The sequence below is a fragment of the Pyrus communis genome, chromosome 7, assembly GCF_041283825.1.
Source record: "Pyrus communis isolate YQ-2024b chromosome 7, ASM4128382v1, whole genome shotgun sequence".
Taxonomy (NCBI): domain Eukaryota; kingdom Viridiplantae; phylum Streptophyta; class Magnoliopsida; order Rosales; family Rosaceae; genus Pyrus; species Pyrus communis.
The window spans coordinates 9,226,415-9,246,568 of record NC_142571.1 but is presented as its reverse complement, the minus strand read 5'-3'; the positions used below and the strand labels follow the sequence as shown (position 1 = coordinate 9,246,568).

At 37.6% G+C, this 20,154-nt stretch overlaps 1 protein-coding gene across 7 annotated transcripts; it reads right to left on the bottom strand.

Moving 5' to 3' along the window:
• LOC137733751 (protein VASCULAR ASSOCIATED DEATH 1, chloroplastic) lies at nucleotides 1–13,612 on the bottom strand. Of its 7 annotated transcripts, none has more exons than XM_088697984.1 (19): nucleotides 13,278–13,590; nucleotides 12,950–13,009; nucleotides 11,580–11,664; nucleotides 11,102–11,474; nucleotides 10,787–10,852; nucleotides 10,143–10,238; nucleotides 9,867–9,953; nucleotides 9,573–9,670; nucleotides 9,292–9,479; nucleotides 8,770–8,810; nucleotides 8,190–8,271; nucleotides 7,963–8,049; nucleotides 7,776–7,830; nucleotides 7,451–7,517; nucleotides 7,199–7,298; nucleotides 1,233–1,294; nucleotides 1,095–1,137; nucleotides 707–1,008; nucleotides 1–501 (listed from the first exon to the last, which is right to left on the bottom strand). In XM_088697984.1, exons 5-19 carry the CDS (start codon nucleotides 10,844–10,846, stop codon nucleotides 253–255), a joined length of 1,617 nt encoding a protein of 538 aa, XP_088554110.1. In that variant the 5' UTR covers nucleotides 10,847–10,852; nucleotides 11,102–11,474; nucleotides 11,580–11,664; nucleotides 12,950–13,009; nucleotides 13,278–13,590; the 3' UTR covers nucleotides 1–252. The 7 variants fall into 7 exon arrangements, with proteins under 7 accessions (XP_088554110.1, XP_088554109.1, XP_068329031.2 ...); XM_088697983.1 differs by having other exon boundaries at nucleotides 11,580–11,649; XM_068472930.2 differs by lacking the exon at nucleotides 11,580–11,664 and having other exon boundaries at nucleotides 11,102–11,152; nucleotides 13,278–13,612.
• Nucleotides 13,613–20,154: the final 6,542 nt, after the last annotated feature.

The following is a 20,154-nucleotide window of genomic DNA, read 5'->3' as shown; positions in this document are numbered from 1 at the left end:
TAAAAGAACATGTTTCTTATTACATATAATTAATCGACGATACGGGATATTTAATTTATCACTTGAAATCAAATGAGAGCATTCTGACAAGCCGTGATTCGCCATACGAACTATAAATTTCAATTAACAATTTTCTCTACAAGTTTACGGACTTTCTTCATAATGGAACAACATATATTTTGTAACCGGAATAAAAAGGACAACATACATTTCGTAATCACTTGAAGAATGAGAAGGATATACAATTGGACGTTACCTGCGCTTACTTAGATGATTAATATCCTTGAGTTGAGCTTTTAACAGAGCATGTTCATGCTGCATACTCTCAAGCCGAGTCTCAACCAAGCGCATCTCGTCTTTGAGGTGGTGGATTCGCTTCTCCAGCCAAGCGACCACCTCGGATGATCTTTCACCTACTTTACTTCCCAAGCCACTCCTGTAGTCCACAGGCGATTGCACATGGATGTGTTGGGGTCTAGCTAATAGCGCAAGTATGCTCAACTACAATCAAAGAAACAAATTACGTTTAACCAACAACATAAAAGAACGATTAAGAAGGCTGACGCAATGCAAATTCCCACTAGCCGTCACATTATGCATCGTAACAAATTAATCCAACATGACGACAATTCAAGGAAGTATGTATACAGCACCGGGGCCAACACGTGATAACAAATATTTGACCAATATGGTCGAGAGTAAGTACCTGCATGATGAAAATCACAACAAAAACGATGACTATGATTAACGGAAGCTGGCTTTGACTTCTCAATGAGGACTGGAATTTCAGCATAGATTCTCTTAACCATGATGTAAGAGGGGAAACATCGACTGTACCTCCCAGCAACCGCTTCCCAACTTGCTGGGCTGCATCGAATGATTTAGACATGTGTTGTACCCTAGTGTGTTCGCTGGGCTCGTAAAACCTTTCTGCAGGTACACCCATCTCTGCTTCAATTTGAGGATGAACTTCAAATTTCTGAACACGGGTAACCGCAGGAATCCCCTCTGCTCATGAAAATAATTATATGAATTGATCCGAGTATCCACATTAACAATAATTGCATGATTTAATTTGTCCACAACAGTCCTACCTTCTTGTTTTTCAAGATTCTTCTTCTTCAACAATTCATGTGCCTGAATGAAACATTAGTCCATGCAAAATTTTAGGCAACCCTGACAAACTCCAAAATCCACACAGATGCAAAAATAAATAAATAAATAAATAATACCATGTTTATCCAGGTTTCAAAAACTTCTCGACATTCTTCCATGGTAGACTGCACTATTTTGCCTGCAATTTCATACTTACTTAGCATCAGATCAAACATAATATTAGGTCCTTGATCACAAAATTATTCTACATCCCTATTTTTTTTATATAAGAGACGAGCATACACCGACATAAATAATAATCGTTGTTTTAATATGGATAGAATGGCACACAAAACACTACAAAATTGAATAGTATAAAACCATTAAAGAGTAGCTTTCAGTCATGACTCTCTCAAGGGCTATTGCATAACTTCAAACAAATAGTACAAAGCATGTTAAAGCAAAGCTACCCTAACTAAAGCACAAAATTTCACTAAAAAGATCCTTCCTCCCCTAGAAAATCATTGCGGCATGCATGTGTTAGGTTTTTTGGCTCGTCAATTAGTGTCCTTTTCTGTTTAGGATTGTTTTAGGGGAAAAAAAAAGGGAAGCACTGATTCTTCAGGACTAGGAAAGAATCTTAGTTTCCTTATTCAATTTAGATTAGAAATCCTAGAAGTCTATTCGGAATTGGAAAGGAAGTCTAATTTCCTATTCCACTTAGAATAGGAATTATAATCTGTAAAGGACATGTAAACTGCACCCTATGCCTAAAAATAGGGTGTGGTAAGGCATAAATCTGGAAGAGAAAAAACAGTGACAGCCGAGAGAGATAGAGAGAGGGAGAGAGATTAGTTCTAGGGTTTTGCAAAAGTTTTGTAATTCTCTATTATTAATCAAAGGAGCGGTGCCTAGAGAAATCACAACTGGAAGTAGGCAAAAGTTCCGCTGAACCAGTATAAGTCTTCTGTGTTTCTAAGTTTTCTATATTTGCTAGTTTAGTCTACTGCCTTGGTTACATTAAATAACAAGGTGTAGTGTGCAGTTTTTTCAACAATTGGTATCAAGAGCTAGATTCAAGGTGTTCAACGATGTCAAAAGGGAAGATAAATGTGGATCTTCGACCTGCGTTAAAGCTCTTTTACAGCAAGGATGACTTCACGGATTGGCAAAGGATGATGAAGAACGTATTGATACAACAGGATTTGGATGATGCACTTGACGGTGAGAAGGCGACAAACATGACAGAAGCAGAATGGACTAAGGTTCTCAAGAAGGCCAAGAGTTCCATCGAGATCCATCTCACAAGATCAGTTCGATCACACATCACCGAAAAGATGACTGCCCAGGAAGCATGGGAAACGTTGGAGAATGTTTATCTGGGCAAAACCGTGTCCAATAAACTTTTTCTAAAGGATGAACCATTTGGGCTTCGACTAGAAGAAGGAGGTGATATTGAATATCACGTATGGAGGTTCCAGAATTGCATGGCTAATCTTCAGAAGGTCAAAGAAACTTACAAAGATGATGATATGGCTATCATCTTGCTGAGGTCTCTACCTTCGTCTTTCAAGCACTTTCTTACAACTCTAATGTTTGGAAAAGAGTCCCTGAAGCTTGAAGAAGTAATTCAAGCTCTTCAGTCATATGCTAAACTAGATGATATAACTGAAAGCTCTCAAGGCCTTTATGCCAAAGGCAAGGAGAGGGGGCGGGAAAAGACAAAGGAAGAGAAAACTAGCAATAGAGGTAGGTCAAAATCCAAGAAGAAAAAAGAAAAGAAGGAAGGTTGCTTCGAATGTGGTTTAGCTGATCATTGGAAAATGAACTGCAAGATTTGGAAAGCGAAGAAAGCCAAGATGGAAGGAAGCATAGGTTCAGGTAGTGCAATCACCGAGCATGAGAGTGACAGGGAGCTTCTTTCAGTAAACTCAAGCTCCAAGGCTTTCACAAATTGGATTTTGTATACCTAATGCACTTTTCATATGTGTGCAGTAAGAGAATGGTTCGATACTTATAAGGAAGTCGGTAGCGGGGAAGTCTTAATGGGGGGCGATTCTTCATGTCCTGTAAGAGGAATCGGCACTATTCGAATCAGAATGTTCGATGGGATAATACGAGCTTTGGGGAACGTCAGGTGTGTCCCTAAACTAAGAAAGAATTTGATTTCCTTAGTACTTTAGATGAGGCCAGTTATGGGTACAAGTTTAAAACAGGAAGAATCAGGGTAACCAAAGGATAGCCAGTGGTAATGCGGGGTGACCAACAACCCAATAAGTTGTATAAGTTAATTGGGACCACTATAATCGAGGGAGTAGCTGTTTCTGTAAATCAACGTATAGAAGACAAGACTGAATTCTGGCATCATAGGCTCAGGCACATAAGCCAGAAGGGGTTGCAAGAATTACACAAGCAAGGCCTGTTGGAAGGCATGTCATCTTGCAAATTGGACTTCTATGAATACTGTGCTCTCGGAAAGCAAAGAAAGGTATTATTTGCAAGTAGCAGTGCAGATAACCGAGGCAAGGAGCAACTTAGTTATATTCACTCAAATGTTGGGGGCCCTGCACCAGCTAAGACCTGGTTTGGTACTGAGGTGATTCTGAAAAAAGCTGGTATCAAAAAAAGCTGGGAGCTGTTTTTGTGTTTGGTCAACATTCAGCTTCAGCTTTTTTTCACAGTTTTGGGTGAAAAAAGCCAAAAACAAGAAACTGCAAAACCCAGCTTTGAAAAACCGGCTTTTTTTCATATCTGTTTTACATAAAAGTTTACCAAACACTATAATACTGCTTTTTCTTTTTTTTTTTCAAAATCACTTTTACAAAAATGTTTACTAAACACTCTGCTGCTTTATTTCATAGCTGCTTATTCTCACAGCATAGCAGAAGCAACTTTTTTTCAAAGCACAACAATACCAAACTAGCCCTAAATCAAATGGTGGAGCCAGGTATTTTGTTACTTTCATGGATGATTTTTCTAGAAAGGTTTGGGTTTATTTCATGAAGCAGAAATTCGAGGTTTTTGCAAAGTTCAAGGAATGGAAATAGAAACCGAGAATCAAACTAGAAGAAAGATCAAGTACCTCAGATGTGACAATGGAGGTGAACATACAAGTAATGAGTTTACCAATTACTACAAGCAGGAAGGCATCGTAAGGCACTTCACAGTAAAGAAGAATCCCCAACAAAATGGAGCTGCTGAGAGGTTGAACCGAACTCTCATGGAAAGAGAGAGGAGCATGCGATTTCATGCAGGATTGCTTGATAGTTTTTGGGCAGAGGCTGTTAATCAAACAAGTCATTTGATTAATAGGTCACCATCTATAGTTCCCGATTTTAAGAGTGCAAACGAGGTATAGTTTGAGAAGCCGGTGGACTATTCCAAGTTCAGGGTGTTCGGCTGTAGTGCTCATGCACATATTCCAAGTGAAGAAAAGTCCAAGCTCAAACCGAAGTCTACACATTTCATATTCTTAGGTTTTGAGAAAGGAGCGAATGGTTTCAAGTTTTGGGATATCAACAATAGGAAAAAAGTTGTCAGCTGAGATGTTATCTTTGATGAGACCCATGCATTTAAAGTCGAGAGCAGTAGAGAGAAGAAGGACGATGCTGAAATTGAAGCAACAAAGAATCCGTTAATTAGTTCAGATGAAGAAGCTTAGGTGGAGCAAATCGAGCAAGAGGCCGAATCTGATGGTTTTGAAAAAGAGCATCAGCATTGTTCACCAGTTAGGAATCAGGTGGAGCAAAAAACAGGGCAAATTACAAGCACTCCAATGCGCCAGATATCCCAAGGGGTTCGAACTCCAACCAACAATCAACCTGCATTCCAGAGATGCATAGTATTGGACAAACCTAATTAGAACTAGAAGAAACCTGACAGGTTTGGGTTTGACCAAAGAAATGGAGTCTCTTAACATTAGTCAAGGAGATCCGACTACTTATCGAGAAGCTATAACAAGCGATGAGCGAGATAGTTGGATAAGTGCTATGATAGAAGAAATTGAGTCTCTTTACAAGAACTATGTTTGGGAGTTGGTTCCTAAGCCCAAAGACAAAATGCTAGTTGGATGCAAGTGGGTATTTAGGAAAAAGAAAGGACTACATGAACAAGATGTCGTGAGATTCAAAGTAAGGCTCGTGGCTAAGGGGTGGATTATGTCGTGAGATTCAAAGCAAGGGTCGTGGCTAAGGTACTCACAAAAGGAAAGGGTGGATTATGATGAGATCTTTTCACCTGTAGTCCAACATACTTCTATCAGATTGCTTTTAGCAATGGCAGCTCAGCATGACATGGAGATTGAGTAGATGGATGTGAAGACAACATTTCTTCAAAGAGATCTAGAGGAGACGATTTTCATGGCTCAACCAGAAGGGTTTGTTGAATATGGGAAAGAGAACCTAGTATGTCAGCTAAGGAAGTTCATGTATGGCCTGAAACAATCTCTAAGGCAGTGGTACAAGAGGTTTGATTCCTTCATGCTGAAAATCAATTTTAGAAGATGTTTATATGACTGTTGCGTGTACTATCATGTGTTCCAAGATGGGATGATCAGATTACTATTGCTATATGTGGATGACATGCTAATTGCTTGTCAAGACAAGTCTAGAATTCAAGACTTGAAGAAGATGTTGAGCGAGGAGCTTGACATGAAGGATCTAGGTGCTGCACAGAAGATCCTTAGCATGGAAATTCAGAGAGATAGGATCGCTGGAAGGATCTGGATATCACAAGCCAAGTATATTCAGAAGGTTCTTGAGAAGTTCAACATGCAAGAAGCAAAGGTAGTTTCAACTCCTTTAGCGGCTCAATTCAGGTTAAGTGGGCAACAGTGTCCTAAGTCCGAGGAAGAGCAACAAGTAATGGAGAGGGTGCCTTATGCTAATGTCGTGGGCTGCCTTATGTATGCAATGGTATGCACACGTCCAGACATAGCTCAAGCAATTAGTGTAGTTTCCAGATACATGGCAAATCCCAATGTTCTAAAAAACAGCCTAGGCGCTGGGTGATGGTGAGCCGAGGCATTTTCTTGGAAATTGGTGGGAAAAATCGGATGGGCTCTAAGCAGGCTAGGCGAGGCTAGGCAGTGCACAGCGGAGCTAGGCGGTTTTTTTTTTTAATGAAATTAAAAAGTAAAATAAAAAATCCTATCTAAGTCTAAGTGGTTTAAAATTGTAAACTTGTTGTACATGTGTCATCTTACATTACTCATCACTATGGTTATATGGCATATATGCTCAATGTGTTTTTAAATTTTGGACTTGTTGGATACTCGTTTTGCATTTTATCATTCTTTTATTATCTTATCCATGGATTTCATACAAATATAATTTTTTGTAAGTGTCAATATGCACTTATTTACAAGATATACAAGAAATTTACCTAAATCCGCCTAGGCCGCCTAGGTGCCCGCCTAGACCCCGCCTAGGCGCTAGGCACCAGCCCGCCACCCAACTAGCGCCTGGTGTTTTTTAGAATCTTGGCAAATCCAAGAAAGCAACATTGGGATGCAGTCAAGTGGATTTTGCGTTATTTGAAGGGTTCTTGGCGACAAAGGATTATGTTTGAGAAGCAAAAAGAAAATATAGGGGTGTTAGGATATGTGGATGCCAATTATGCAGGGGACTTGGACAAGAGAAGGTCAACTTCTAGTTATGTGTTTACATGCGCAGGAGGACCAATCAGTTGGAGGGCAATGCCGCAAGAGACAATGTCCCCGTGTATGTACATGTATAATCTAAAGTTTTATTTATTTTGTCAGAAACGACTTGGACACTACAGGATCATAATGCTAGAACATTCCAAACACAAGAAGTGCATCTTTTAATGAACTTTAATTCTTTGTATGACTTGTATTCTAATGTGCTATTTATATTCAAATCATAGGGTTTTTGGTACGACTTACTACATCTTACTACATCTTACTCATATGTATGTAACTATTTATGCATGTCTTTGCCTCTCGTATAATTTCTTTGGAAACTCTAGTGTTTCCCATGTCGAATCAATCAAATCATTTCTCATGTGTCATGTTTATGTCCATGATTGGCCAACATAAACCAAGGTAAATTCCAGAAATAAACAAGTGTTGTCCAGGGCACACCTTTCCACACAGTTCTCTTTGAAAATGCCACATTCACATAAATCTTCAAATTGCAGCAATCCTTTGATCCATCAGGATCTCTCTCAATGTCCCAAAATCCCTGAAATGAAAAAAAAAAAAAAAAGAATGAGATTAATTGAGTTCTATTTTATCTACAACAGCCAAGGTTTAGCAAGGTAATCAATAAATTTTTAAAATATATATAATACACGTATGGTGGAATTATGAAATTGGATGAAATGTAGCTTGTACCTCAACACGGAAATAATCTCCATAAGGCACATCGTTGATTTCTTGTGATGTCTCAATAACTAAGTGGCTGGCAAAAGTCAAAGTCAACGTGTCATGAAAATAACACACATTCTTGAGATGAAAGCTAAGTGTGGACTGCATAAATTTGTTGGATTATTTACAGTTCATAATACATCCCAGCCAAAACAAGATTTGCAAATATACAATCTCAAATTGACATGGCACCTAAGTTAACCTGTCACCCCTTCCTCACAATATAATCACAATCTATGCAAACCAATTCACGAAACATTCAAAAATGGCATTATAAACACATATCAGCAACCTGTTTCTGTGAAACCGAAATTTCTGGAGCTCCTGGCAGCTGCCAAATTTTGCACCTTTATGACAACAAAAACATTATTTCCAGTGTTAAAACAGACTGAAACATATAATAGAACCAACCAACAAATTATGTAGGTCCACATGAGATATTCATAAAGTAAATGATAAAACTAAAAACATGGGCATACCAAAATAAATTTTTATTGGGTGCTGAAAGGAAACATCACGGGAGAACCCAAATTTATCATGAGGATTCCATGGAGTACACTTCAACTCTGAAAAGGCATCAAACCATACAGATTAGAAACTTAAAAACAAAATAATAATAAAAAGACTTGCCTCAAACTTCTAGAACCATTAAGAAACCTGAATTATGCACTAAATACAGGGATTCATCAAAGCTCCAGGAATTTACCTTTATCTCCACAACTTCTATGAAATGATTCTGTGAATACATCATCAGAGAAAAATAAACTAAAGAAATCTTCAACCTTTATCTGCACTTCACAGATTGGATGTTAATTTTCAAACTAACTTTTCCATAATGGAAACAGTATTTGAAATGACAAAAATAAATAAAAATAATAATGGCAGAACGTAAAAGATGCTAATATATTCTCCTCCTGAAGCTTTGTTGAACTCCACAAACCTACCCTCTTGTTTTTTAAAATTACAGTTCCCTTTCCAGTGTTAATAGGAGTAAACATTTAAATATAATAGGAATGCTTCGTTCTTACTCTTCCCCCCAACATACAGTCATATATGACGTCAAAACTAGATTCCATTATCTCAGAAAAAGAAAGAGAGGGGGGGGGGGGGGGGGGGGGGTGGGGTGGGGGTTGATGCGGGTAAAATGTCATGTAGACATCAAACTATACATGGATTGGAGGTTATTTTCCATTAAAGGGTACTGCAACTATACCAATCTTTAAGGGAGAAGAATGTACTTAGCATACCTTCATATACAATTATTCAGAAAAAGAAAAGAAAATTACCGGAAACTGTGACTCTGCAACCTTTGTATAACACTCTGGAACTGCACGTCAAAAATAACCAGCTTAGCTAACAAGACAACCAGAATTGATGGATTCAATATGCTCAAACAATGAAACTTGAAGAAGAGAAAATATAGAAGCATCAATTAAATTACCAAAACCTAGTAGCCAATCAACACAGATATACACATGCTTTAGCAAGATCTGAAGCCATGACCAACTTCACCCCCACCTACCCTTTTAGAACTTAAACAAAAGGCTAGGGACATTTGTATGTGTAACTGTGTCATACAGAAATTCATCCACTGATCAATTGTTTCATGCATATCCCATCCCATTAAGACCCCAAATATTTCATGCTTCTAGAAAGAGATGGAAGTGGTGAGGTAGAAAATGTATTGCACAGGGACATTGCACAACCAAGACAATTTTAACACCCAGAGGAATCCAAGTTTGATCCCAGATCATCCATGACAAATGAAGCAACATTAGCAATGATTGTAGATTGTACAATAAACTCACCATTTGGAGCATCAGAGTTTTCCTCTTTCCAGATCAAAGTATCTTTCGAACACGAAGGGTCACTATTCTGAGCTGGTTCTAAATCCTCTTTTACAATATCGTGTTGCTCTGGAATTGACGTCAATGCAGAGTCGTCTACAACACTGGATGCAAGCTTAGAGTCTTGTGAAACATGAATATCCCCATTCCTGGTCCACGTTTATTCAACTAAATAAGGACAAGTCACAATTACAAAACATCATATACCAGAATAAAATATTAAAGATATTTCTGAGAAGTACCTGTCAGTGGAATCCATTTCATTAACTAAGAATTGGGAACTTTCCACCTTTTCAATTCCAACTCCATTCTCTTGGCTGCCAGTCTCAGATAACAAATCCTGAGGGAAAATTGCAGATAAGAGGGAGGAGGAATAAAGAAAAAAGAAGTTATGAATTAATACACTTAAAGAAATGTACACATAAATGAAATCTTCTTTCATGAAATTCTGTAGAAGTAAAAAAAGAAGTTATGAATTAATACACTTAAAGAAATGAATCTATCACTGCCAACTGTAATACAAATAAATTAGACACCTGTTCTCTAAACTCTTTGGCACCCGACCATCCATCATTTATTATCTTAAGTGCTTCGTCGCGAGACAGAAAGGATGCAAAGAAGTACTGCCAAAACAGTAAGTGGTGTAAGATATTGCTGATACTGAAATGACATTAAAAGGGCGCTGATACTGAAATGACATTAAAAGGGCAAGGGGTTTACAAGATATCGTTGCTGATACTGAAATGACATTAAAAGGGGCATGGGGTTACAAGATATCACCAGTACAAAGTAAACATCAGATTTAGCATTACCTTCTTGCTTCCAGCAAAAATTTCTATGGCATTAGGGAAGATCCCTGCTGTCTTTGCTCTTCGTACACTTGTGACTTCTGGGAATGGAATTATTTTCTGAAGGGGAATTTACATTTAATACATAATAATATGTTTTAAAGTCCAAACCAAAATGAAAACATAATTTTAATAATTGTAAACATAAAGTGAGCTTAAATCTCCTGAAACAATGTATGGAACCATTTGGAACATTATTATCAGTTTTGATTACTGTGTGATTCCTGAAGCCCCTTTACACATAGAATTAATTAACTCAGCACTAATGAAAAAAAATTGGTTTCATTTTACTCTTGGGTAGGTAGTTATCGTGGCTGTATAAGCCAGTAAAGTTGTGTCTTCATGTTACTCTTGGGTAGGAAGTTGTTTAATATTCAATGTCTCCTTTTTGTACAGCAATGTCAGCTACATGTATTAGTGCACAATCAATGCATGAACAAGATTTGTTGAATTTATATACAAAATTGCTAGAAAAAATGAAGATGAAATTTCAGCATAAGGAGGATAAAGTTAGCAAAGAAAAGAATATAAGATGCATAGCACTTAATTTGCAACAATTGTAAATTTATTAAAATAGGACAAAGTTCAGGACAAGCTGAATACCATACCTTTGTCTCAAATCCAAATATATTTGAGTAAAAGCAAATATAATGAACAAACAGGTACATATGACCCTACAAGAAACATGTAATGAGTTAGCAAAGCCAAGCAGAATACGCGTTAAAAACAATGTTCAATCAAGAAGTAGAAAGAAAAGTTATAATTTTGGACAAAATCAATTTTTCATCATGAACCAAAACAAAGAGTATGGTAAAGCAATAACCTACTAACTAAACAATGAGAAGCAGTGCGTCAGTTTAACTATAAGACCTGACATAAAACTTAATTTCTAAATAATAACCTATAGAACGTCTAAAATGAACCTGAATAAGTATGTTCTCTTGGAATGCACAGTTGAAATCTTCGATGAGGACCTAAAGAAAACAACAAAAAAAAGTACAAGAAAAAAGAGAAAATGTCAAAGATACACACAAATAACATAAAAGTAGAGGTTCAACTATATGTATACATGGATGAGAGAGAGAGAGAGAGAGAGAGAGAGAGAGAGAGAGAACTTCCTTAGCATCACACTGAATGCTCAACAACTATAACTATTTGAATCAACATGTAAAGGCATGTTCCTCTTAGCATCAACATATACCACTAGTGGACATTGTACACTTTGACACACAAACGGTTAAATGTCATCCAAAAGTCAATAATGTCTGTGTTAATGCATCCCATGACCCAGTCTACCTATTTAAGAAGTAAAATATAGAATAAGCTTTAGTAGTCCTTTCAATTACAAACTTAATACTCAAGGATATAGTGAAGATATCCGAGGAAAAACAGGCATTTTACCTCCTATCATTCACTGCAATGCCTAACAGGCCAAATATTGCTCCCAAGCTAACTACTCACATTATAATTCCTGCATCAATGGATTCTATTCATGCCTTATGGTATAGTTCAGCAATTAAGTTTTTCTTCAAAATATTTTGACCGATTCTAAATAATTCATCAGTATCAAGAAACAGGATACATCAGAAAAATCGGATCATGTTCATACGTGTCATACTCATTAAAATGAAATCACGTGACGAGTATAACACAACAATGATTTGACATATATGAACTAAATGTCCTGACAAAAGACTCCTTAGCCACATTTAACAGGTATTCTAGCCATGATGATGCTACTTATATAAGCCAACCAGTAAAACATAGAGCAAAAAAGAATTTGGTACTCAGCTCTGTGTCTCATTTCTCCACCAATGCATTTGGGAAAGAGAACAGACTCTTGAATTTTAACAAAGTTCAAAAACTTGATGCATATCTCAATGCCAAAAGTAGATTAGTGCTGCCAATCACATCCTATTTCTAATTAGCTAACCACCCAATAAAGATTATATTAACTTTCACGACAGTAAGACTAAATTAGAAGATTAAATTAGGGTGGAGAAACAACTGTGCAAAATATGAAAGTTAAATAAGAAACCTACTGAATTGTAGAGCATTAAAAATCAACCCAAAAGGGTGGAAAAAACAGTGTATATCAAGTTGATATTTAGTGAAAAAGATTCTTAGCTCTTTGAAAATGAGGCACAACCTGCTAAAAATTTAAGGACTCGTGGTACTTGCTATGACTTCCAAGTTAAACTTTACAATATAATATAATATAATATATAACATAGTATATCATGTGCAATGCTTGAATGAAGAGACTGAAATTTGAACAATTATGTTAGATTAGATGCGTGATGGATCCTTCTATCAGGACTGATGCTCAAGTACCCAGGTGCAGTATGTAGGTACTCCTATCGTATTCTTTGCCTTCCTCTCTATTATTATTATTTAAGTCAGTACACTGTTGAATTTTAACTCTAGCAAACTTACGGTACCTAAATACGTAACCTTTTTCTTACTAATCATAGGTTCAACATTTCTTCTCCGAGAACAGCCTCAACGATATTACTTTTCCGCTATAGTCTGATCACAATTGCTCTTTTGATCTTCCCTAAATCAGTTTACTCTCAAATAGAAAATCTGTCAGTTCACCATTGTTATTCCTAGATATGTATTAAACCTCTAAACAGTTTTGCATTGCTAGATAAGTCCCAGGATGGTAACATCCATCCTTTACTTTCCGTTTCTAAATCAATCAAAACGAAAAAACACCAATGAAAGGGGAAAAAACACTTTGAATAAAACCCGAAATTATATTCACTCACTTCATCGGGCGGAAGGCGAAACAACTGGCGATACTCTTCACTCTTCAATGATGCTGCAGACTGGAATATAAAAGCTAAAAAATCAAAAAATAATCCCAATTTTCCTCAATTTATACTAAAAAAAAAAATCATTTCTTCATCAAACAAGTCTAAATTCATTTTTCAAGGAAAAAAAATTGCACTAATTTCTTCTTCCTAAGTTGAAATGCAGCAATTAACTCAAGAATTTTAAGTGAGATTTGTGTTTTCGATCTGGGAGGCCAAAATTACGAACTTTCCCGAACCACAGTACAAGTAAATAAGCTACGAGTGTGTGATCGGGGATGACCTCATCGGCAGTGGGAGAAGAATTGCGAGTCTCGCTGCGATTGGGCGTGTCGGCGGAGTAAGAGAGAAGAGGCGAGGAGGAGCGTTCAGCCTCGGAGGGGGCGTCGGCGGTGGAGAGCCTGGACGGCGACAGCGAGGGATCCTTTGTCGGGTTCTGCGGAGGAGCTTCGATCCTCTCCGGGCTCGCGGTGGCCACGGCCATGTGTGATACGTTTCGGGTCGGGTTTTCGGGTTCGGGGCGAAGGGGAAGAAGAAGCGGACCTAATTTTGGTAGGGGGGAAAAAGCGTCGGTTGGGTTGTTGTATTGTGGGGGTGGGAGTTGCAGTCGACCTCACCTTTTTAAAACGAGGGAAAGTCGAGAGGCGGTCTGAAGGGGGTCAGTCGGCCGACGTTGACGTTTTTCCACGTGGCATCTCGAAATTGAATAATGAGCTAATTACCATGCACGCTGGGTTCGTGGTGTGTTTATGATTGATCGCAACGGATAGTCGGTACGTAATGACAAAATTACGGCAGAAAAAATTAATCTTTATATTGGTAATTACGTTAATGTAATATTTTTTAATAGGTAAATGTAATACTTTTATGTCTAAGTATTATAAATGACGAGTTTATTATTTAATTGAATTGTGAAGCTAAGTCTATTTTTTTTTTTCAATATCGTTGTCCGAGAAAAAAAACACGTCTAATACGCTAATAAAGTCATCTCCAATACATCGAAAAATTTAAAAAGAAAATCTTTAGAAAACTTTTTATTTTTTTTGACAAACGATATTAGCTACACTAAATGAGAGGGGGTGATCTTTAGAAGACCATCTTCAATGCAAAATACTTTAACACTTTTATAGTTTTATTTTTATTTTTATGAACAAACGATATTATCTACACTAAGAGTGGAGTAGTGGACTAAATCTCACAATGAGTTAGCAATAATGTAGTTCAAGTTCGCATTTAATCGTTAAATTTAATTTTCAAAATTATTTAGATCTTTTATTTTCACATTTATTCTCATATATTCAATGCTAAGCAGAATTGAAAACATTTCTTATGTTTCCATTCGAATTAAAACTCAACTTAAGATTTGATTCATTTATACGCAGGTCCCTATTTAATAATACATTTTCAAATGTTATTAATCTTTTCTTGGAAGTGACACAAAGCCTTTTAGTCGTGGAGATATCCTTGTCATCAATCATGCTGCTTCCGTTTCTACGTTTTTCTTTTTCGAACCGACGTTTCAGTTTAGTGGTTCTTTTAATTTTTTATAGGAGAAATTAGATTTCGGCTTAGTGGTTCTTTTAATTTTGTAAAGAATAAATTAGATTTCGGTCCTTGATCACTAGTTCTCTCTCCTATCACTTATTATCACGGTCAAAATAATTGAAGATCATGGTAACTGAAACTCTGAGATTTCAGTCACCCAGTTCAAGCTATTCCATCTCTAATTTTTACGTTTGCATTCCAATTCATCAATATTATTGTGGATATGTGTGGGAGGATAAAATTCGATTTCGACTCATAGGCCCATACCGATCATCCAAAGAAATGGTGTTATGTAAGACAAGCCTATGATGGTTAAACTAAAAGGTAAGGCTCACAAAGATCATGAGTGATAATCCATGTGTGTTGTGACCCTCACTAGAGCATGAGAAGGAGAACATGTGGAAGGAGGTAAATAACTACCTCCACTACGGAAGAGGGAGCAAGGGACAAGTAGCGGTACTTGCTCCCCAAGCATCAGACCTCTATACGAATTCAATTGACTGACTTGAGCATCGCAGTATCTTTTGCAGGAACCCACCTCCACCTAAAAAATAATAATAACAATCAGGGTCGCTTCTCGATAAGAGATTCAACAAACGTGGGGATTGCAGTAAAAGAATATGTGGAGCAATTTCTTCATGTAGGACATTTCACACCAACAGTTAGTGATGTTTGTGGGAAACTTACAAAAAGCTGTATGGAAAAGTTGTGGATGCCACCCAAGCCAAAATGGGGGCACGGGCCAAAAACCCCAAACAAGGAAGTTTTCTATTCACTCTCTTTTAAGTATATCTATGGTGGCCATGTTGCTGCATACATGACGACTTTGGTGGAGGATGAGCCAGAGAAATACCATAGTCACTTCAGTGAATATATTAAGAAGGGCATTGAAGCAGATAACATCAAGGAGTTGTACAAGAAAGTTCATGCTGGCATCGGTGTTGATCCTACAATCAAGAAGACTAAAAAGTTGGCTCCTCAAAAATGCAAGAGGTATAACCTATAGAAGCTTACCTTTGATGAGAGGAAGAAGAAGTTGGTTAAGAGGTTGAAGGCTTTCAATGACCTAGCAACGACGACAACAGTGATAGTGATGATGAATACTAAGCATTTCATGGAATTTGTGCTCTGGTGCATGAATTATGGAGCATATTAAAAGGACACGAATATCGTCTGCGCTGAAGGCTCCTGATCAAAAGAAACATATTATACATTAACTCTCGATCGTCGACAAATAAGAATTTTTATCTTATTCATGCTCATTAGTAATATTGATGTTATTCGAATTTCAATTACTCCATGCTATTACTACATAAGAGCTCGTTTGGATGTGCTTTTAAAATGACTGAAATCGCTTTTAGATAAAATGTTTTTGGGTTCTAAAAGCAATTAAAGTACTTTTTGCAATAAGCACTAGTTATGTGCTTCTTCCAGAAAGCACTTTAAGTGCTTTCCAGGATTTACTTGCATATTTACTAAATATTGGTTCTAAAAACATTTTCACCAAAAGTGCTTTCAGTTATTTTACAAGCACTTCCAAACGAGCTCTAAATTGGCGAGCGAAGATCATGAGATCGTGGGTTGAAGACCTAGACCGAATAAGAGCCGAAGGTTTAAGACCCAAAACTCATGGTCGAAGACCAATATGACAGTGGTCGAAGGCCAAAATTATGGTTGAAAACCATATGACTGTGGTCGAAGGCTAAACTCATGAAGATATCTCAAGTCAAATGAATTTTTGCAAAAAAACATTTTTCCTCTGCAAACCCTAAATGATATGTGTTTGCAAAGAAAAAATGGGGGAATATGGGAGCTAAAAATTACTCCACTAAACAACCCACTAGCACGTCAAACATTGAGAGTGGAGCTATAATCAAGCAACATGAATTAGCCACTACAAAAGAATATGGAGTGAGATAATGGGACTTGGAAGCCAAGCTTTTAATACCTATAAAAAGACTAAAATCCCACCAGATCGTTCTATACTTTACAAGCATTCTGAACAAACACTAACATGTGTGTCAAAGTGTTTTCTTGCAGGTCTTCCTGCTCCCTCATTGATGGCAAGCGAAGATGGTGTCTAAAACTTATCAATGTGTTCAAGATTACTCATTAGTGGAGAATTGGAATATTCGAAATTTTCCACTCCAACAATATGTACTGCCAAATTCATATTTCGCTGAAATTTGAGTCGTAATCATATTTTCCCCACGAGTGCTCAAATGAACGCAAATTTTTGCAAAAGAATTTGAAGAAACTGTGTTAGTTTTTTCTTACATCGGGAGACTTTGTAAAGATTTTTAAATGGGTAATCTTTGTAAGTTGGAGGTTTTTCAAGGGGAAAAGAACTGCACTTGCATTTGCAAAGAAAACTTGGAGATCTTACTACTAGTTCGAGGTTTTTTTCCTTTCTTTTTTGACAAGGTGTTTTTGTATCTTCACTTTGATGACTTGTATTTGAATATGCGAGCATTTCGTCTTGGCTTGTATTTTTGTTTATGAAAATTTCTGGTATGTACAACATGTGTTTGTAAAAATGCTTGAATAAGTTTTTTCCCCTTTATGGGGCTTAAAATGCCACATTGGGTACAATCTTATTGCATTGGGTACATTTTGTTGTTCACATATATGGGGACTGGAAAACCAACTTTTCAGTTTGGGTACAAACTAGCTAATCAGGTAACCATCCCTTCCTAGTCTTCCTCATCTCTTTTCCTTTTCTATTTGAATGATTACAGTTAAGTCACGTCAATATTTGTGTTAATTTTTTAATAACTAGAAGAAGACAAAAAAAAAAAAAATCTGTGAGAGGAGGGAAGAGTACCTACTCCAACAAATACTGATGCATTTGAATGCAAACATAAATATCAGAAGAGCTTTGCAGTTTATGGGACTTAAGAAGGCCATGTATCCCGTGGGTACATTTTTCTGTTAGTGGTGACGTCACAATCAACATTTCAATGGCAGACATTTTTTTTTTTTTTTGGGAAACAAAGCTACATTAAGGAGGCAAGAGAGGCCCAAAAGAACAACGAAAGCCAAATAACAGCAATCACCTAAAGACAACCATGAAGTACAGGGGTTAGACTACCCGATACTCAAAGCAAGGCTCAAAGTGTCCCCCCTAGCACCTCCCCCACAAATTAAGGCGGCCAAGGTAAGCCATCTTTATTTAAAACATGCATAAGTGAAGATGGGGGCCTATCCACCCAAGACACATCACATATCTCCACACACCTTCGCGACGCCAAATCGTCAACCGTCAAATTAGCTGATCTTGGAATCCAAGACTAGCGACAAACATGAAAGGCTTCTTCAAGCTTCAAACACTTTGCTAAAATAGGAAAAACCTCCCACCTGCCCTCAGAAATTGAATCCCGCAAACAGGATATAGTGTCGTGAGAATCCGTTTCAACAACCACATGAGTGAGACCCAAAGAGATACCCAAGTCACAACCATTCTGCATAGCCAAGGCTTCCGCAAAAGCCACGCAAGTCACCCTAAGTTTTGTGCGACGAGTTGCCAGGAAATTCCCCAAAAAATCCCGCACCACTGCTCCTGCATATCCAGTGCTTGTAGCAACATCCCAACTGGCATCAACATTTATTTTTACATAAGGAAGAGTTGGTGGCACCCACCTAACCTCTCCCTCTTTATGAGATAGGTGTCGTCCCTGTCGACTGTAGGAAACCTGCCTAGCATCAAGGAAAGCCGCCACACTGGTGAAAATAGCTTAGAGGACCCGTAACAGATTGATAGCATCATGTTGGTAAAGGAAACGACACCGTGCTTTCTAAATGTGCCAACAAGGAAATGCAATGAGAGAAAAAACCCGCATCAAGTCATTCTTGGAAAGAACATTATCCTGTAGAACAGCCAGAAGCCAAGTACCCCATGAAGTAATTTCCGGAGGATTAACTTCATATGTTAAAGCACCCCCAAACCAAATAGCTTTCACCCATGGATAGAGAAAAAATAAATGTTCAACAGACACCTCATGTGAATGACATAAAGGGCAAAGTGGTGAGGCGCATATTTCCGGTTGTAAAGAGCTGCCGTCGTGGGAAGTGCACAATGCAATGTCTTCCACATAAAACATTTCAATTTAGAGGAAGTATGAAGCTGCCACACCCACTTCCATAATCTCCTTGGAACGGAAGCAGCCGAAGAGGAGTACTAGGGCGAAGGAGGAGGAAGTTGAGAATGTTGCCAATGATAACTCGATTTGATAGAATAACAAAATACATTCTGGTCTTAACCATAAGCCAGACTAACCGATCCTGCTATATAGTCTCGCTAATTGAAATGGCCAAAATAGCCTCAAGTACCTCCACCAAAAGAAACGGTCAAGGAAACTCCAAATTCTATTCTCTAGTGGCTGGATTAATAAGGAAATCCACCGTGGATTTCCAGCTAACCTGCACATCCCCCGAAGGGATAGGGTGACCATCCAGAAACGAAGGTAACCATTGATCCCGCCACAGCCTAATCTACTGGCCACTCATCACCTGGCAATGGGCGTCTTGCAGCAGAATATATCGACCTCATAACAAGCTTGACCAAGCCCATGAAGCACGATCACCCTGCTTAGCCTCCAGAAACGAACAGTGAGGGAAATATCTAGCCTTCAACACCTATGCCCACAGTGACTCTAGTTCCTGAATTAAATGCCAGCACTGCTTTGCTAAAAGGGCATCATTAAACTCCATAAAGCTTTGAAAACCCAACACCCCTTGAGCTTTTGGCAATCGAAGAACGTCCTTGGAAACCTAATAGATATGCCTCTCCCTCTTATCATGCTCCCACGAGAAATTGGTAACCAAAGAATCCATTTCTTTACATATAAGTTCCGGAAACTTGAACAGGTTCATCAGATAAGCACCGTATAGCCTAAACCACCGCCTTAAGTAGAACCTCTCTCCTCGCCTGCGAAAGAAGAGTATGTTTCCAACCCTGAAGCTTGCTCAGAATCCGGTCTTACAGAGGATTTGTTCAATGGCGTTTTTATTTAGACTTTTTGGTTCATCAACTCTGTCTTGGGTATAAACAATAAACAGAAATGAAATAGCTTGAATTGGGTGACTGAAATTTAGGAATTTCACTTACAATGTTCTCCAATTATTTTGACCATGATAATGAGTATAAGGGATAATTCATGAATTAAAATAATTGGGATTAATTAAAGCTTGTTTAAAACTTTAAAATAATTGTTATGATATATTTTCTTATTTGGCGTGACATGATTATTAATTACAGCTTGTTTATAACCAACTACTAATTTTTCAGATAAATACATATAATATAATTGGGATTAGCATGAGGTGGTACAAACATACAGAGCAATGTCCTTAATCCACTAGAGCTTTCTGTAAAATGATTGGGCGCTAACAGGGAGTTTGATACCAACGTATTCCCCCGGTGTAAATTGTGTAAAAAAAAAATGTCAAACAAGTTCGTATTGTAGATTAAATGCATTGGAAAGTTGGACATTCAAATTCCTATGTTTCGGTCTCCCATGCATTCATTTAAAAATTGTAATTTGTCCATAACAATTTTAATGTAGCTATCAAAGTTCATGTAAAAATTTTATTAAAAGTTAAAAGTAAAAATTTTG

Excerpts from the sequence above, each read along its gene's own strand:
- LOC137733751 (XM_068472930.2), bottom strand. The coding sequence starts at position 13,478 with ATGGCCGTGGCCACCGCGAGCCCGGAGAGGATCGAAGCTCCTCCGCAG. Across the intron at positions 13,010-13,277 it reads CTTCTCCCACTGCCGATGAG|TCTGCAGCATCATTGAAGAG; the intron begins GTCATCCCCGAT and ends TTTATATTCCAG. Across the intron at positions 9,954-10,142 it reads TTTTTGCTGGAAGCAAGAAG|TACTTCTTTGCATCCTTTCT; the intron begins GTAATGCTAAAT and ends CTGTTTTGGCAG.